At 43.6% G+C, this 18273-nt stretch overlaps 1 protein-coding gene across 1 annotated transcript in view; it reads right to left on the bottom strand.

Moving 5' to 3' along the window:
• LOC143101700 (carbonic anhydrase-related protein 10-like) overlaps window positions 1-18273 on the bottom strand; it is a 28414-nt gene extending 10141 nt beyond the window's left edge. Inside the window, exons 1-3 of the mRNA XM_076264853.1 lie at window positions 17867-18273; window positions 12716-12790; window positions 1183-1325 (exon numbers count right to left, since the gene is read on the bottom strand). Coding sequence (XP_076120968.1) covers window positions 1183-1325; window positions 12716-12790; window positions 17867-17927 — 279 coding nt within the window. The 5' untranslated portion in view covers window positions 17928-18273. The remainder of the gene's footprint in view (window positions 1-1182; window positions 1326-12715; window positions 12791-17866) is intronic.

Below are 18273 nucleotides of genomic sequence, written 5' to 3' on the forward strand. Positions count from 1 at the left end.
ACACACAGACACACATACACACACACACATACACACACACACACACACACACACACACACACACTGCACACACAAAGAATGGCAGGCCAGACACATCACAGCTGACTCAAGAGTCCAGTGGGGAGATCTCATGGCCTTGAACTGTGGATGACATTCCTGCTGTGCTGCTGGAGCTGTTCTGGCATCTGAACCCATTTGGCAGCAAACGCCCGAACGAATGAACACCGAGATTACGATCGGCACGGGTGCACCAGCTCCCCCGATCCCTGTGGTCAGTCACGGGCAGGCAGCCAGACTGTCTGACACCGCACCAGGGAAGCTACTAATGATCGCCATGTCAAGAGAGGAGCATGTTGTTTGCGCAAAGAGGTAATGAATAACGTAAATACCATGTTGACCTTAGGGGGAGGGGAAGTGAAATGGGCACATTTCTGGCACACTGGCATATCATTTGACACTGAGAGTAATGCACATCAGAAGAGCTTTTATTCTTGGAGTGGTAATATATTACATGTACAATATGGGGAAAATATTAATGAGTTAGGAAGATAACAACAAGGGAGAGGCAAACAATCTTTTCAAGGCTTTAGAGATGTCTCCAATCTTTGAAGTAATGCTTTAAATTAATGCTTCAAGATTTTTCTCTATTATTATACACCTTTATAAAGCAAGTGCGATAGAGGAGATATTGAAGAGTCATGATCATACCAAATCAGGCCTAATTATGATTTAGTGAAATGGTGGGGTCCCTGGTGGTTCCCACCTTTTACTGGTGCCCAGGGGTGGAATTTGTAGACCCAGAAAGTGGAATGGAGGTGCTCCGCAGTATTCTGTGTCAAGCATATGGATTTGCTAATTAGTTTTACTACAGGGCAGTCTTTAACCACAGGCAGATCTAATTAGTGGACTCATCTGGCCCACTTCAAGGGTGGAAAAAGAAACATGGTAGGTAGTCCTTTTTTCCCAAGCTCTGACTGCCGCTACTACAGTGCCTTACCTAAATAATGTGACTTAATCAGAGCCTTCAATGCTAGTCTATCTATCTATCTATCTATCTATCTATCTATCTATCTATCTATCTATCTATCTATCCATTCATGCATCTGTTTTTATCCATCCATCTCTCGACCCTCCCACCCACCATTCCCCAACAATGTGTGTGTGCACTTCATAATCTCTTACTTTCCGCCCGCCTGTGTTAAGGCGTAGAGGTGTCAGAAAGGGATCGAACATCATGTGGCTGGTCTCGATGTTCACCGGAGACTGTCTCTTCCCAATGGCACACAGGTTCCAGGCCGAGTTGACCAGGCCCCAGAAGGATGGCACTACAACACAACGAGAGAAAGAAAGACAATAAACACAAAACAGAAAAGGTAGAAAGCTTTCGCATTCAGTGGCCTAAGGCAAGGCTTGGCACAGGTTACCCCAGAGATTTATCATTCAGAGGCAGAAATCCCAAGGTCATGCTCATTCATTTTTACAGCGGGTACCACCAAAAAGCCCAACAACAACAAGTTTGGCCTGCAAGACTTACACCGAGTGTCAGTCGTGAGCACATAAGATGCATTACAAACCCCAGTGCAGCACAGGGTCTGAAATTCATCACTTGGACAGTATCTGATAGCATGGATTAGATACAGTCCAGACACATTTGGGTTAGCTTGTTCTGCGGCAAGATGGCATTCAGCACTTGAATGCCTCATGAACGTGTAAAGCAATCTGTCACCAGCCGGCAGCCACTGCCATGCCCTCCACCAGGCAGAGTTTCTGATTTATGCAGGCTCCTCTCACAGCCAAGAAGATCAGGGAAGAGATCAGTTGTTATCATCACTGATGTACCGCAGCAGCCCAACAGATGAGCCTTGGGCAACGTATGGTGATAGGAGTAGGAGGAGGCTGGGAAAAACTAACTAACATGTTTGTTGTGACAGGGTCTAAAATTCCGATATTCTCCGCAAATGAAGATGAATGATTGCCATTTGGCAAACACAGGATGCTGATAATGATGTGAGCTCGGTCTCATTAGCACACCTCAAGCCAATCGCGGCCCACAGGTGCAGTGCAGGGAAGGCAGGGCCTTGGAGGAGGGAGATAAGTGCTTGCAGGCCTTGGGAGATATTCCGGCCACTTCATCAATGACATCATTAACCTGCGGTGCTATAATTAAACTCAGGTTGCCCCTGGTAGCATGGGTGTTGTCTGCTTTCTCAGCCAAAGCAAACTTCACAGCAGCGGCCTGTTTACACAGACACACAGACCTGTGGAGTAGGCATTTACCACACTTAGAGAAAAAATCCACTCCCAGAAATTATCTCCAGAATATAGATGTAGCGATTGACTCCATATACTGCAGAATCAAATATATACCTTGGAATTATAATGTTGTATCTGCATGCTGAGTAGTTCTGAGATACTGTATTGAGCTTCAAAGTTATAGAATTCCATAGAGTTTTATTGATACTGAAGTGGAACAAAGCTATTTAGATATAATGTCAAAAAATGCATGCAACTTCAAGAAACACCTCACCTCATCTTACAACGTTGAATTTGTCAATGATTCAATTTTGACACAAATGTCAAATACAACCTTATAATTCTAAAGAGATGATATGCATACGTATGCGTACCTATACATACAGATAGACAGACAGACATACATAAATACACAAGTTTTGTATATGAAGAGTTCAAGTGCAAAACCCTCTAGATCCGTCTGATCACTTTAGTTTAAATCAAAGCATTTTTTTTTACGGAGTGTCTATTTACACCCCTGGTACGCCACACAGCTGAGCTATTTACACCCTGTGACATAACAACAAAAAGACGTTGCTCACGTGCAAAAAAAACATGGCAGACATTCGTTTTTTCCTCAGCAGAAAGTGAAGAATTAGGGTATGGGTAGGATTAGGGTTAGGGTTCATGTGTCAGAACAGTGTCATGTGTTTATGACAGTGTCATGTCTCTCTTATGTCGATACAGAAGTGTTACCGATTTTTGCCTAAAAATACATTTTTCAGACCAGATATTGAGTGGTATTTAGCGGGTTTTGAAGCAAAATTATTTGATGAACATATACTATGTGTAGAGAGCAATCCCTCACCATCGTAATCTCATTTTTTATGGAGGTGACGTTTAGAGGGTTTTGGATCTGAACTCTTCATATGTATTATGTGTTACCATATAAGGCAGTATCAGAATATATTTTTCAGCCTTTGACTTCAGAATATTGGCATTAATAACATACACCGATATAAGAACTTTTTTATGTGGTTGCACTTAAATTTAACTTGAACTTAAATAAAAAAAAAGTGTTCATGAAATGACAAAAGTTTTTAAAGCTTTGTAGTGAAATTACTATATATGGAAGACCCCCCCCCCCCCCCCCCCCACACAAGCCATGGCACAGGCTGTCAACTCCATAACTGAAATGCCACAGTTATTACTTTGCTGTTATTACTTTCCTGCACCAGAATTTGAAGAATGTACCAGTTGGTCAAATATGGCCTTTGCCTTGACATTCTTTGCTTATGACATTGATATACAGCGGCCCGAGCCCCAGTATCTGCACTGGTGCAGTATGCTGTATGGTTTCATGCTCCCCGGAGCACAACGCCAGATAAAATGAATGACTCGACTAAATTGCTTTAAAGTTGCTTTAGACATAATCATCTGCTAAATGTCAGTCTGCAGGGTGGTTTCATTATACCACCACCTAACTGAGTTATTAGAGGAACGGATTAGTCCGACTCGACGGGGCTGTTTCCTGGACTTTGCCTGTTAATGGGGAGGGCATGGGCAATCTTAATGAAATTCTCAATAGAGAAAAAAGGGAAAAGGGAAGGAGACATAAAACCGCTCTGTAGGAGCGAGTACACGACTGCTGATCCGTGAGTTCCATGTGTTTTATGTAGGATTTACTCTCGCCTATGTCTGCGGGCCAACGCGCACTGTTCGTTTGTTATCACAGAGCCTGCCAAGATACGGCGGGCACATCTTCATACTCGCAGACAGAGTCAGCAGGTAAGCAAAAAAGAAAAACAAATGGCCGCATTTTAATAGACATGATGCATGGAGTGCGAGGATGGGGAGAAAAAAACACAGAGAATCCCCCGCACAGAGTGATGAAGCCAGAAACACGGAGAGAGGGAGGGAGGGATGAAGAGGGAGGGAGGGAGGGAGGGAGAGAGAGATATGGAGGGAGGGACAGAGAGCGATAGAGAGAGAGGGTGAAAGGGAGAGAGGGATATAGAGTAAGAGGGAGGGAGGTTGAGATAGAGAAATGTATGTGAGGGAGGGAGGCAGGGAGGGATGGAGAGAGAGTGAGAGTGAGACAGATTGAGAGAGTGATAGAGAGAGACAGAGAGAGAGAGGGAGAGAGAGTTATCTTGGCATGCTGTGAGTGTGGGGAGGGGCAACAGATGTGTCTGGCTGACCTCACCGCGAAATCCTGACCTGTCAGGCCCCTCACCAGAGACATCCGCCATGGCGCAGCACCCACTGCGGGCGCGTGAAAGCTTGAAGGGTTTATTGACAGGGTGACGCGCCTCCTCTCCCCGCCCTAAGTGGAGAGATTAAGAGCTGATACGCTCCACGCCCCCCCCCCACACACACACACACACAGGCCGCCCTTCCGAGCAGCGGCTGTCCCACAAGTCGAGCAGATTGGCCCTTCATCGCTGATCTGTAAATGCACCACAGGCTTTCAAAGATCTACGGACGTAAACATAGGTGGCGTCTGTGAATGGGCATACATGCTGTTAGTAGATTGACTGCTAAATATGGAGCTTTAAACGCATGTGTGTGATACATATAGGCCTACTCGGTATATGATTCGCAGAAAGATCACAGCCCTGTTTTCTCCTACCTGCACAAGGGTACACGCCAACATGCTCAGTCAATTAATTAAAAATCCTGATCCATCTTTCTCAGTGATTTGAAAATTCTGCTGATGGATTTTAATGCATTTCAGTCATTAATTTCCAGAGCCATCTCAGCCTCATGCCGACTCAATACAGCATTTGTCACTGATTGACGTTTAACTAGCGACCAAATTAACAAATAAGGGAAACTTGTGAAATCCGTTACAAGCTTGTCAGCACATTAAAGATTTGTGGGGCTATTTCATGTTTTTCTTATCTCCCCAGAGGTAACGGTAATGAGCCTAGACCTCAGTGTGAGAGGACCATTTTGACTTTTTCTGGTAATCAATTATATCGCTCCTCTGGCTGCACTTTGGGGCGCTTTATGTGTTAGGTGACCTAAATAAATGTCTGTTTCCAAAAATAATGATGTAACCGTGTGGTAATCCCCTTTGCTGAGCTGCACACTGACATTTGGTTGGTTGGTTTGCAGCAAATTCTCCTTCCAAAGGAGACACAAACCCAAATTTTGTTAAAATTGCACACACCCTCTACTATGTAACGTGTAGGGCCACACCGACGTGGGGTCAATATTGTGTGCCACAGAGGGCGAGGCAGGCGCCTTTTGTATCAACACAGGAAGCACATTCAAAAGGTTGAATAAGCCCTTTGCATGAACATTGCAATTCTGCACCACAAATGTAAAACCTGCCAAGGTGAAATCGGCTGCAAGCGCTGCGAGCAGTCTTTGTTGCTGTATGTTCCCTTTGAAATTCTTAAAAACACTGTCTGGGGTTTCTTGCTACCAGCGATGAAATTCTCCGTAATATATTCTGGGGGAACTTTCATAGCTGCCCTTAAATGAATAATGTTCAAGTGTGCCCTTTCAAGTGGGATTCCACAACAAAAGAGATAATGTTAATCTGATGCTTTGCCTAAAGTCTATCTTTTTTTCACTCCTCTGTGCCTGATGTACAATAGCTTAGCCTGCGTGCTGCCTAGCAGTCGCTTATCTGCCAAAACTGTTATCAGCCCATCTTCTATTGACCTTAGCATGAAACGCCCTCTGAATGGATTAAAAGGCAATTTGATTATCAGCGTTTTTAGTGTTCTATTCTTTTGTTCAACAATTTGCGATGTACAGTTAGGTTAAACACATCACAAGTGTGTATAGAATGCAAATACAGAAGTATAAATTGTTCCACAAAAGTCACATTGTGGAAGTTCAGACCAGGGAACAAAGATGAATTATGCTTTTGAAATGATCAAGTACGGATGAAGAAGACTTTTCTATTCAGTTAAAAGACAACTGATTCTTCACGCCGGCGAGAGCTGTCTCGGAAAACAAATTAATGAGATATATTCATACACTCTGGAAATCCGAAGCAGAGACAGCCATGACACTTTCTCAGTGTTATAATAGCTCAGCAAAACCCATATAATTTATTCCTTTGCTGTTCAACAGGAGCTTTGGGCTGAGGATTTGACGTCAAACTGAAAGATTTTTATTGAATTTTTTTGCTTCAGTTACATCTTCTGGGAACATTGTACCAGTGAAAACCATCCACTGCAAATACATGTAAATTCTGATCAACAATTAATTATGAAATTATTATAGAGCAAATTGTTAAATTATTAGTGACTATCTATTCTAAACACATTCATAAAGGAATATATTAAGTAGTAATAATGCCTCAGATTGATAATGGCTCAGAAAGACTGAAGATATACAGTGCTGCTGCCCTAGGGCTTGGAATATCTGAAGGCGTACAAAAGCATGGGACAAGAGCCATTGTGAAACGGTAAAAGAAGCTGTTTATTCAGCAAATGCTCTTTATGGGGCTATATGAGACTCCATATAATCTTTCATAATAAGAGTTGTCTGGGTGTATGCTACATCATAACGCTTTATGAGCGTGGTCAATTATAAACAGTTATATACAGTAGACTAGTGTTGATTCTGTGATGCATTATCTATGCTATTATTCTCATCCTGATGTGCCCATTCTCATCTATCTACACAGCTGGCCTCCAGCAGATTGCACCCACCCCCCCCCCCCCCACCACCACCACCACCCCACCCTCTCCTCTGGGTGTGCTAGAGGTTTCTTCCTACAAGGGAGATCTTCTCTAGCTCCTGTCGTCTTACGATTACCGTGGGGCTTTTAAGGATCAAGTTCAAACTGGGCGCAGTTAAGTGCTGTGTGACATAGTTTTATATCACGTTGTTATATACTCAAAAAATGAATTTAATTACAAGGCTTTTGTAAACATTTGTAACTGCTTTATGGATATGGAAATTAGATAAGTTATCAAAGCATTTAACATAGGCAAAAATATGAGTGCCTTAAGGTGTAAAATTGTCTTTATTCTGAGGGCATTTACTATATGCAAATAATCATGATTTATATCAATCATTATGAAGCATTATGAATGAACCATTTTTTTAAAAAAACTTGTAGCAAAGGCAAAACATTTGTTAATTATGATTGAATAGGTGTTTGGGGGGTGAGTCATTATTACCAATGGTTTAAGAAAAAGGCTGTTTTTGAAGTGTTAGGCTCATGGATAGCAGTGCCGTGATCATCAAACCGGGCCCAGTGCCCGATTAGTACCACCTCATCTTGCATCATTTTTAGGTGTCATCTAAGGTAGCCTACCCTCAAAGTCTCACTAACAAGACTTACATCACCAGAAACATTTTGCTGTCTAGGTAAGTCGAACGTAATCTGCCAACCGTGACGGATTGCACTGAAAGAAGAAGAGGAAGAAGAAGAGGAGGAAGAAGAAGAAGAAGAAGAAGAAGAAGAAGAAGAAGAAGAAGAAGAAGAAGAAGAGGAAGAAGAAGAAGAAGAAGAAGAAGAAGAGGAAGAAGAAGAAGAAGAGGAAGAAGAAGAAGAAGAAGAGGAAAAAACCCTCTCTGTAATAAAGGGTGATTTCACTCACGCCCTCGGGGGCCTGAAAGCTGCTATCTGAAAGCTGACGAGTCAGCCACTCCCCACTGCCAAGGCCTCCGTGCCGCAGCCCCTAACTTTGTTGACGCGGGTGATGGGGCGGGCGGGCTGGGAGGTCCTCTACTGTACTCTAGCCTACACTATTACATTTGCAGCGTCCCAAATTTCACTAGATTGCATTTTAGCATGGCGCGCGCGCGGAGAGGTGCGCCTCCTCGTAGCTCATTTGGTTTGAGAGTCCGCCAGGGAGGGGGGGGGAGGGGGGGGGCTCAGACTTGATTGCATATGCCCAGACATCACACCGCTGAGGGGAGGAGGAGACAGAGCATGGAAATGAAAGACATGCAAAAGAGGGTGGGGAAGGTTACAGATGATGGGAGCTGACACACAGGAGCTGAAGTGAGCAAGGGAACAGGAGGAGAATCTCTCTCTCTCTCTCTCTCTCTCTTTCACTCTCTCTCTTTTTCACTCTCTCTCTTTCACTCACTTCCCCCCTCTCTCCCTCTATTTCACCCTCTCTCCGTCTATCTATTTCTCTCTCTCTCCCTCCCTCCCCCTCTCTCTCTTTTTTCTCAGTATTCACTGTGGATCATTTGTGAAAGCCCCCAACCTTCATTTTAAACACCATTTTAAATTCAATAACATTTGAAAAGATCAGTTGCACAAGATATCCTCTCATCAAAGTATGGGCAGACTTTGCTTGCAATTCCAAGAGACTTATTTCCATTCTAAGATTCTAAGATTTATTATCTTTATTCATAATCTGCTCAAAGTGAATGACATATTTATCAAAAAGGAGAGGCTAACTGAATTCAAACTCTGGTACACTTTAAACAAGTCTGATGCAACTTACAGCAAATTTTTGCCAGTGTACCCTTGAATGTTTTGAACCACATCCCTCTGTTGTCATAAACAACGATTATATAATCGTTTTCAAATAGACCTATTTCCTTCCAATTTCCACTCTTTAATATGTAAGAGAGACTGCACTGTTTACAAGATATTCACTTTATTACTTAGAAGAAAAAATACAAGGCATTGTAAACTGAGAATACACGGCCCCCATACTGGTAGAATTTACTTCTTTTTGTTCCTCATTGAATCGAATAGAATAGATAAGCAGTCTTGCCCTAAGTTTTGCATATACATATGAGCTCATAAATATTTACAAACATGATATTCAGACAAAGTATATACACAGGATTGTAGAATTACATCTGATATAAACCTGCACACATTACACTCACAGATCCACCATTCAATCTCTTCCCATCTCTATTCCACTCAGGCAGAGTGAGGCGTAAGTACATGGTTGGTTATTGTGTATGTTTAACCAGGGATCCTGCAGGATTAAAAACCCATTTGGCCCACTGTGGTAGTGGGGAACAGTGGCCAGAACTCCAAACAGTCGGATGTACCCTCAAAAGCCCAACAGTGATCAGACTTGCAATTATGCACAGCAATGTTCGAGCTTCGAGAGCAGAAGTGTGTGTACCGAGTGTCACAGTGCCAGCTGCAATAAATCTGTCAAGTCTGCTGCTACTGTACTTGGCCTCCTGAACATGCTGATTTCAGCTTTACAGAGTGTTCTACACACAGACCTGTCTGTCTGTGTTTGTGTATGTGTGTTTCTCTCTCTCACTCTGTGTGTGTGTGTATGTGTGTGTGTGTGTGTGTGTGTGTGTGTGTGTGTGTGTGTTTGCTTGCACATTTTGAACCTATTCTTTATAAATTGGCTTTGTCTGCACTTAGACTTTCCTGCCTTGCTTTCACTTACTTCCATTTGTCAAACACACATCTCTAGTTGTCCACCAGAAACTTGTGGGCTGACCCCACAGACCAATAACTGGTGCTTTTAAACAGCAACAATTGCTTCATATTTTTTATTTTGTTTGCTAAATGAACACTGTCCAGCAAAGTGCATTCGGGCACCGCATGCCATGTTCCTCATTACACAACATCAATAAACAGCTTTCCAGTTTAACACACGCCAGATAGAATGGGATCAGCGCATAAGTTGGAGGGTGGCACATGACAATTTGATGGCTTCCAATCAGTGTGTCGGGGACAGATGGCAAGTTCATCCAAAGGGGGGAACTGAGGACAGATTGGACTTAACACTGGATTGGACAGATGAATGAAAACTCAACGGTGCTTTTACACTGACACTGGCAAATGAAGTGTGAAGTGCTCACTGACAATCGTCATTGGGTATCAGTCATATTCTGTTCATAAGCCAACAAAGTCTGTCTGCGTGTGCAAGGCCATAGACTAGAGAGGCACTTTTATGGCCTTGGCAGTGGTTAGCCATGTTATTTCAGAGGGCACGGAGAGGGGCAGTAAAACGCCGACAGAATGGAAACATGAACAGACGGCTGTCACCGAAACACATGTTCTGTGTAGACACGCGTGGCAGGCGAGGAGAAAAAAAATGGAGCCTACCACGGAAGAGCGGCCGCCATATTGCTCTTAAAGAAATTCCGCCGAACCAAGTGAAATATGAATAATATGAATTAATTACTGTGCCATTCAAATCAAATCAAATGGCCGCAACCATACACAAAGCGCGGCGGTGTAATTAAGATTCAACACGTTCATTATAATTTGCCTCTTTACTTCACAACAACCAATTACAGATACCGCATTACCTCATTTGCAGGCCGTTTTCTCCTGAAGCAAAACATACCAATCCTGGCTCATATTAAGTCAAGCAACTGCTTGTTTTCTTCACTGACCTATTTGTACTAATGGGAGCCTGCTCACTGAAAGCACCCATCTTGTTTTTCTTTCTGATGCCTACCCTACCCTCCATGAGCTCAACAACACAATGAATGCCCATAAAAAGCCTCCCGTCTATTTCCACATTAGTGTGAGCTCTTATGTGAGTGAGCTTGGGGTGAGCGTGTCTGTAGATGCGGAGAATCAAGCCGGTGCTGGCCAGGAACTGTGCGGACGGTGAGTGGCCATGCAGAGACTAGGGCAGCACTGTGGCACGGCCTGGTCAAAGGAGGACTTAGAGCCTCGGAGGCCGAGTTGTGTCGATCCCCCAGTAATCGGGGACATGGAGCATCCCGACAAGCGAGATCCCTTACGGTCTATCCCTCTTGTATTACACCCGCATCACACCACCAAAAAGGGCTCCCACGCACAGGAAGGAATTAAGCTATTTTGGTGCTTTTGAAACAGAAAACAGAAGAGGTGGGTTCAGAGCCAAAGTGCCAAGGGAGGTGAATTTGCGCAGGTTTTTGTACCCTGCCAGATGCATGTGGATTTCAAAGAATTTACTCACAGATTAATTATTTCCAGCATCAGGCATTCTTAGAGAAAAAAATAGCTGTTCCACTTTATTTTCAGTAACCTTAGGATCTATGTTACTAAAGTTTAATTAATTAGTACAGATTTATAATACAAGCGCACATTGCCACAGACCCACTTAGAGGTACTTAGTGTTTGGGTAAGAATGGAAGAGTAGAGTCATGTGTACTGAAAAGTAATGTTAGAGTAACTTAATGACATTGTACCTAAGGCTATATTTAAATAGAGTGGGACAACCTATTCAAATAGGTTCACATAAAAAATACAATTTCCCTTTACACACAGTTGCCAGTACCTTAAAAAATGTTAAACATGTACAGATCAAATACTAGAATGAGTGAGGCTTCGATATTCATAATACGTTTAATATTACGAGTGAGTTCAATCTGTGTTTGACACCGAAAACCACATCATATTTCCATTTCAGCTGAGCACAGTTCCAGCCATTTAAACCTGCTCTTCAGCACGTACTGCGTAGGAGTGATATTTTCCCACTCCCATCTATCTAACTATCTTCCCTCACCATCACCATCACTTCGCTCGCTTTCTCTCTCTCTCTCCTTCCCTCCCACCCTTTTCAACTCCCCCTGTCGCTTCCTCCTCCTCCTCAGTGAGAGTTTCAAGGGCGTATGTGCAGGAGCTGGCTATGATCATAGAAGATTTGGTGACCTACTTTCTAAAACTGTATAGCGACCACAATAATGCTCAGTGGACTGACAGATCAAAATATACTGTATAAATGTATTTACTGTTTTTTCTCCTTTTCATTTCTTTTGCCTGGAGTGAGTGACACACATGTACGTCATGAAATCCCAGATAAAAAACTTGCTAGTGACAGTGCTCTGTCAGAGCTTCACCACTTAAGCTCCTTAATTGGCTTATGGGATATTAGTATGGAAAATTGTCGTCTCAGAAAGAACAGATGCTTTGCCTTCCCCTCAATTTTAACACCCCCCCCCCCAACTCTGTAGCACCCCTCCACCCCCCCCCCCCCCAGCAAACACGCCCCCCCTCTTTACTAAACATCACACCCATGTGCTCCAACACGTGCAAACGCACCCATGCACATGCACTTGCATAGAAAGCAGAACCAACCCGACGCAGCGTTTACTCACTCAGAACACATTGTGGCAAACAACACCCTGAGTCATATTTGAGCAGTCCTAAAGGCTGCTGTTCACGGGCTGTTCCGGAAGGACGAGGCTTGGCTTGTGGTGTGCAGCTATAACAGTACTGTTGCCATTTACAGCCCAGTCATTAAAAAGCACTGTCTGGACCTGTGTCCACATACTTCTTCACCAACGTGCTTTTTCCACCAACCACCAACCATTCTGTACACTAACAGCTGAATGAGTCGCCACAATGCGGCCACTGGTGATGTTGATGCTCCACATGTGAGGTGAAATCACATGTGAATTGTGGTCGACAAGAAACCATACACAAGAATTTTCTGGGGGAAGGAACAGAATTCAACATCATAACCACCGGGACTGCATTCACTGCACCTGGTTGGTGTGCGGCATGTTGGGATTCAAAGACCAATCTGTTGTTATTATGGGTGAGATAGATCCCAAAGGAACACTTTACCTGGAACAAAGCTCCCTTGAACAGCGTCTTTATATGCCCACCAACCATCATGAAGCTTTGATGTTGCGGGCTGAGCTGCAGAAAAAAAACAAAGGACAGCACAGATCACACTTTATTCCATAAAGCTTTCACACAGAGAGCCACATGTCATGTTGTCATTTATTAAACACAATCAATCATTGAACGGCAGACACATGATGATGAAACATTCACTATCTCCATCTGACGTGGGACCAAGATTTGAAAACTTTTGTATTTTTTTTTTCCCTTGACATCTGCATGTGTGCTGACCACATTCAAAAACGGGCGCCCAGCGTTCATTTTAAAACACATAGACCGGGGGAAGTATTCCCACACGTGCTTAGTTGTGCACTTTGATGCGGGAACATGCATTAGGATGGCGGGGAAATTCCTTGTGCATCATGTATGCTCCGAACCGGGTACACAGTGGAGGAAAAACTAGGTCAGGATGGAAGCCGACTACTGAGATGAACATTCAAACGCACTCCCTATCATTGCTATTCTCCTCATCTCTCTCTCGCCCTCTCTCTCCCGTTCACTCTGGCTCGCTCTCACTCGTGGCTGGCTGGCTACAGGTTGCTTTGTATCTGATCAAACCCCCCCCCTCCCGCCCCCGCCCCACCTGCCCCTGGCTGGCTGGATGCATCGCACACGGCATCAACATTTCAATCATTTGATGGAGACGCTTTCCAGGGTGGGGGCCCAGCGCGCATAATTCATCAAGCTGCACTGATGCATTATGCAATGTTCCTTCCCATTCAGGGGCATTATGATGCATTGTTAATAGGTTTTAGTTTAAATAACTGTAATCTCCGATGCACACTATGACATGTATAAATTATGTTTACATTCGAGGAGCTGGTTGAAGGGTGGGTCAAGAGGAGGTATTGAGGTGTGAGAGTCTGATGGCATGGTAGGGGAGTCTGCACTTGGGGTGAGTGACAGGAACCTCAGCTACCCTCTGTTCAGAACAGGTCATGGCACCACAGAGAACCCCCCCCCCCCCCCCCAATCTGTGGTGTCATTGGCATAACCCGAGTTTAGGGTTAGACTATCCTGCCATAACATATTGTCATAAATATATATTTTGACAAGATTGCTGATGAAAAATTATTTGATGCTCTGTTGTTGGTAAATAACACTCCGAAGGTTATGTGATAACAGCTAAACAACGCATGTTATGAAACTGTCATAGCATCATGTCATCATGACAATTAGTGATTATGGTGATAATGATAAAGTTACATCAATGGCCAGTGATTGATGTAATTATTTATGACACCATATGACATCTGCCATTAGAATATTACGAGATGGTTATTTTAAACAGTTCAAGCCTTATATACAGGCCAGATACAACTTAATTAATGTAAGCAATGGTTTATGCTATTGTTCTTAAGTTCAGATTTGACCCTTTGTCTGTGAACAAAACACGTGTGGTTTCCATCTAAGAGATGAACGTTGGCATATTCAGTCAAGTTGCTAGCAGGGTTCATTCAGTTTTAATGGAATTGTGTGGAAACCACCAGCCTCGTCCCTTTGGCTTAAAGGAACACAGTGTTTGACTTCCCTTTTTCATCTATTTGCAATGTACTGGGTACCCAGTTGGTGCTGAAGGAGGTATCCAATTTGTCAGCATGCAGCTGACAGAAAGGGTCATGCTTTTAGTCGGAACAACAGAGCTATATAGTGCAATGCTAGATAGTCGTCGTCGCCCATCATTACTAGAGGAGCCACAGTCCTGCCTATTATAAGTCAATTATCAAAATTAGTTTGAAGCCATTATTTTAAGGTAAATTAACTATTGCTTTAAGGTAGTGGTTCCTAAAGTATGGGGTGGAACCACCAGGGATGGGATGGGGGTACAGGCTGAAGATGGAGAACACAAAATGAGAACCCTGGTCAAACTAAGCCCGATAGTGCTTTTACAGCATGCCAATCTTACTATTTGGTGACTCTACTACCTATTTTTTAGCCTGGAAAATCCAGACCTTGCAATCTAGAAAGTCTGACCACGAACAATGTAATGGCCCAACTCAAGGGGCGGCAACAAGCATGCATTTAAAAATCTCACTGCACGCAATTGGATAACACTAGACCATGTTTACTCTGAATGATTTCGGATTTTGACGCAATCGGATAACACTACGACCAATGTGTACTGTCCTCCAACGTTGCAGCGCTGTCTTCATCAGTTTAGCTGGTTCCCCGGAATGCAAGGGGAAAAGTAACGTGCATCATTGCTCATTGCCAGAGTATCTCGCAGAGACAATTCCATTGTGCTCTCGCGAGAACTCTGGATTTCCAGGGTACCTGTTTTGTGCATAATACAGACCAATAGGCAGGGTCTAACGTTACCACCTATATGCCAGGTTTCAAGCGGTAGCCTAATTATTAATACAGCGGACTTGTACTTAGAATTAATCATTTATTAAAGGTTAGTGTTATCTTTAAAACCATATTTAATTTGGCCAAATTTGATGTATTTCAAACACAAGCGCTGCTAAATTCAAGTTTAAGTGATTAATTAAACGGTATAAAAATGTTTAGCAGAAATGTAGACAACTCATGTTTTTTTCTGAAATTAAAAACAAGTAATTGAGTTGGCACCATGGTGTGTGTGTGGGTGTGGGTGGGGGGTATTCTCAGTGTCAAAGGGGGCCTTGCCATGAAGAGTTTGGGAGCCACTGTGTTATGGACTGTAATATAGTAGGTATCTTCCTGCTGGTTTCTTCACTTCCAATGGCAGTTATGAAACAAATGCTATTGAAATATCACTGTGAAAAAAATGGTAATATGAGCAAACCTTTCAAGCCAGACTATTGAGCTGGCCGTTTTTAAGTGGCCACAGTGCTGTGTTACGGTGACGCAGACCCACCACTGCTTTCATGGTTCTGCTGGCAGACACCGACCATGGTGACTCCAAGGACATTTGGATTTGGAGGTTCATTTCAAGGGACCATCTCTACTAAGGCCACTTTTTGCACTCATTTTACACCAAAGGCCAACACTAATGTTTCGCCATGCTGCCAATATCCAGCCTTTTTCATCCTATCTGCTTCAATATACCTTCCAGACACGTACTGTATAGATAGCTCTAGCACAAGCAAGGCTTCAGAGGGCAGAAGTGATCGGTGGGAGCTCCCTGGGGAGAGAACCTATGACCTGTGGTCTGTTTACTCGGCTCCCTTCCATTTAAGCTTCCAGTGCATTTCTCCTGAGCAGATGCACTTGATCATTACTAGCCGCCTGCCTTTACATGCACTTAATGTGTAATTGCCTGACACATTAGCATCTCTGGAGTTGGTTTAAAAGCAGATAAGGCCGGCTGGCACGCAGCAGCGGCTCTGTTACGGGCTCGCTCGCTGTTGTCTCCCCAGCCCCTGCGCTCTCTCACCCCACCTGCCCACAGAAAAGTCCTGCATTGATTTCCTGCTCACGTCTGACTCATGTGCTTTGAGTCATGCTGTCTCCAGCCTCTTCTGATTCTCACTCCACTCTCACTCAGCCCTCTCGTCCTCCTCGGCACGGCGCGGCGCGGCTCGGTCGCACCTCTTCTGTGTGCTGCTGCATTTCCTGTCTCCCTCACCCTCCCGTCACCCACGGACATGCCTATTACCCGGCCAGGGAGCCAGGCTCGTTGTCGTTGGCCTCCTTCTTACCCCCCCCTGCCCCCCCCCCCCCCCCAAAAAAAAGCTAAAGAAAAGGGGGAAAAATGATATCGAAAAAATAAAAAAGAATTGTAAAACCTCGGGAGTCAAAAAAAAAAAAATGCAAATCACAAGACTATGTGTGTACGCCAACCCTGAATCAAAGTCCCTGGAGGAATAAAAAAAAAAAATACTATGGTTCATCCATAAAGTGCATGCAGTGGATTAAAACTGCAGTGCATGACTGTGAAAAATAACAGTGGCTGTTATTATGCCAAGCATATGCCAAGATTATGCCAGGCGTATCAGCCAAAAGGCAACAACTTTTTCAGAGATCAAACCTTTGAAATGTATAAAGGCTACTAAAAAATTCTGTTTAATTAGCATTACAGCTGGACTACAGGGATGTATGAGTGGCAAGCATGGGCTAAATGTATGCCATTGCTTGAGTGCCTGAGTGATCTACAAAGCAAAGCAGCACAGCTGGTGTTTCAAATGAAATGGTGTTTGAAAATCATGGCAAGTCCTCAAGACTGTCATTTCCCACCAGCCTCTAGTATCAGCAACTAGATCTGCTGGTGTGGATTCTCCCAGAACACGCTTAAGTGAGGCTAGAGAAAGGTTATCTAGACTTTAAAGGCTCCAAGGCCAGTATTATTAACACTAAGCTCCAAGATTAAAGCCTGTCCAGATGAAGATCCAGAGACAACTAAACGGCGTGTTAAAATGATGGAAGTCGTAGTAGGAACGGACATGCTTTGAAGAAGCATTTTGTGTGTTTTCTGTTTGCCAGAAGAGCATTAATGTGGCTTATTGTGCAACTGATGTTTGATGTCAGGAATTCTGAATGCCTGCCAGGCATCCAAATGACGTGAACAGCTGGATGCATCCGAGAACGTCAGAGGTGTGGATGCGAGCCAGAAGTGGACGCGCAAGGGAACGCGGAGAAAACATCGCAACTCTGCCAAACACAATTTCAGTGCCTAAACATTTGCTTTCACAAGATAAAAATTCAAATTAAATTTAGATTGTGTTAGCATTGGAAATTCGAACAGACGTCTGTCTGATTACATCTTTTGTGCAGTGAGTGATTCTAACTCGTTAATTTTTTATAAGGGAGGGGAAAGAGAGAGACATAGAGAGAGAGAGAGAAAGAAAGAAAGGAAGAAAGAAATAGAGAGAGACATAGATGTATGCAGACCTACTGAATACAGAATGAAACGGTCAGTGATTAATTAAGACAATAATAATGAGTAGGATTCTACCTGTGAAAATGGAGTGGAGTCAATGCAAAACTTAAAAAATACACTAAAGTTAAGTGTACGTCTATCTGCATGCACAAGAACACTACTTTTGCGATATCTGACGGTCCCACGTTAATGTCTTTGAAAACAGCATAATAATTCAGTGTGCGTTGCCTTTGGCTCGTAGATCCGTATCCCTCTCACCACCCACACCTCCCGTTTCCCCGTCGGCATACCTGCAGAGAAGATGATCAAATTTGCATGAAGAATTGCAAATATTTCCCAGACTTTATGCATTCTTCTATTATTCCATATTCCTCAGACTGCAGTCAAGGTGATGTTGTAAACTCCGGACCAGTACGGCGATCACAGGGCATTATTCCAACCGGAGGCAAAGCGGGTCATGTATATCCCGAGTGGGAAGTGGAGAGAAATTGCACGATTCCAGAGGCGCTCTACGGGTACACCCTGGACTATGGAAACATGTAAAACAACACGAAAATATCACACGGCGACAAGCGTGAAATGTCCTTATCGGGTGTAGTGTTCTCCATGAAACGCCTCTGTCGCTCAAAAGTCCGTATTAATCCAAACTGATAATCTTCTGTCTAAATCGGGGATGACATCCTGTTCGGTAGCACTA

Source organism: Alosa pseudoharengus, unplaced genomic scaffold (genome assembly GCF_046254945.1).
Source record: "Alosa pseudoharengus isolate Yale_2024_CS ecotype anadromous, Long Island Sound unplaced genomic scaffold, YU_APseudo_1.1 YU_APseudo_1.1_scf_4, whole genome shotgun sequence".
Lineage (NCBI taxonomy): Eukaryota > Metazoa > Chordata > Actinopteri > Clupeiformes > Clupeidae > Alosa > Alosa pseudoharengus.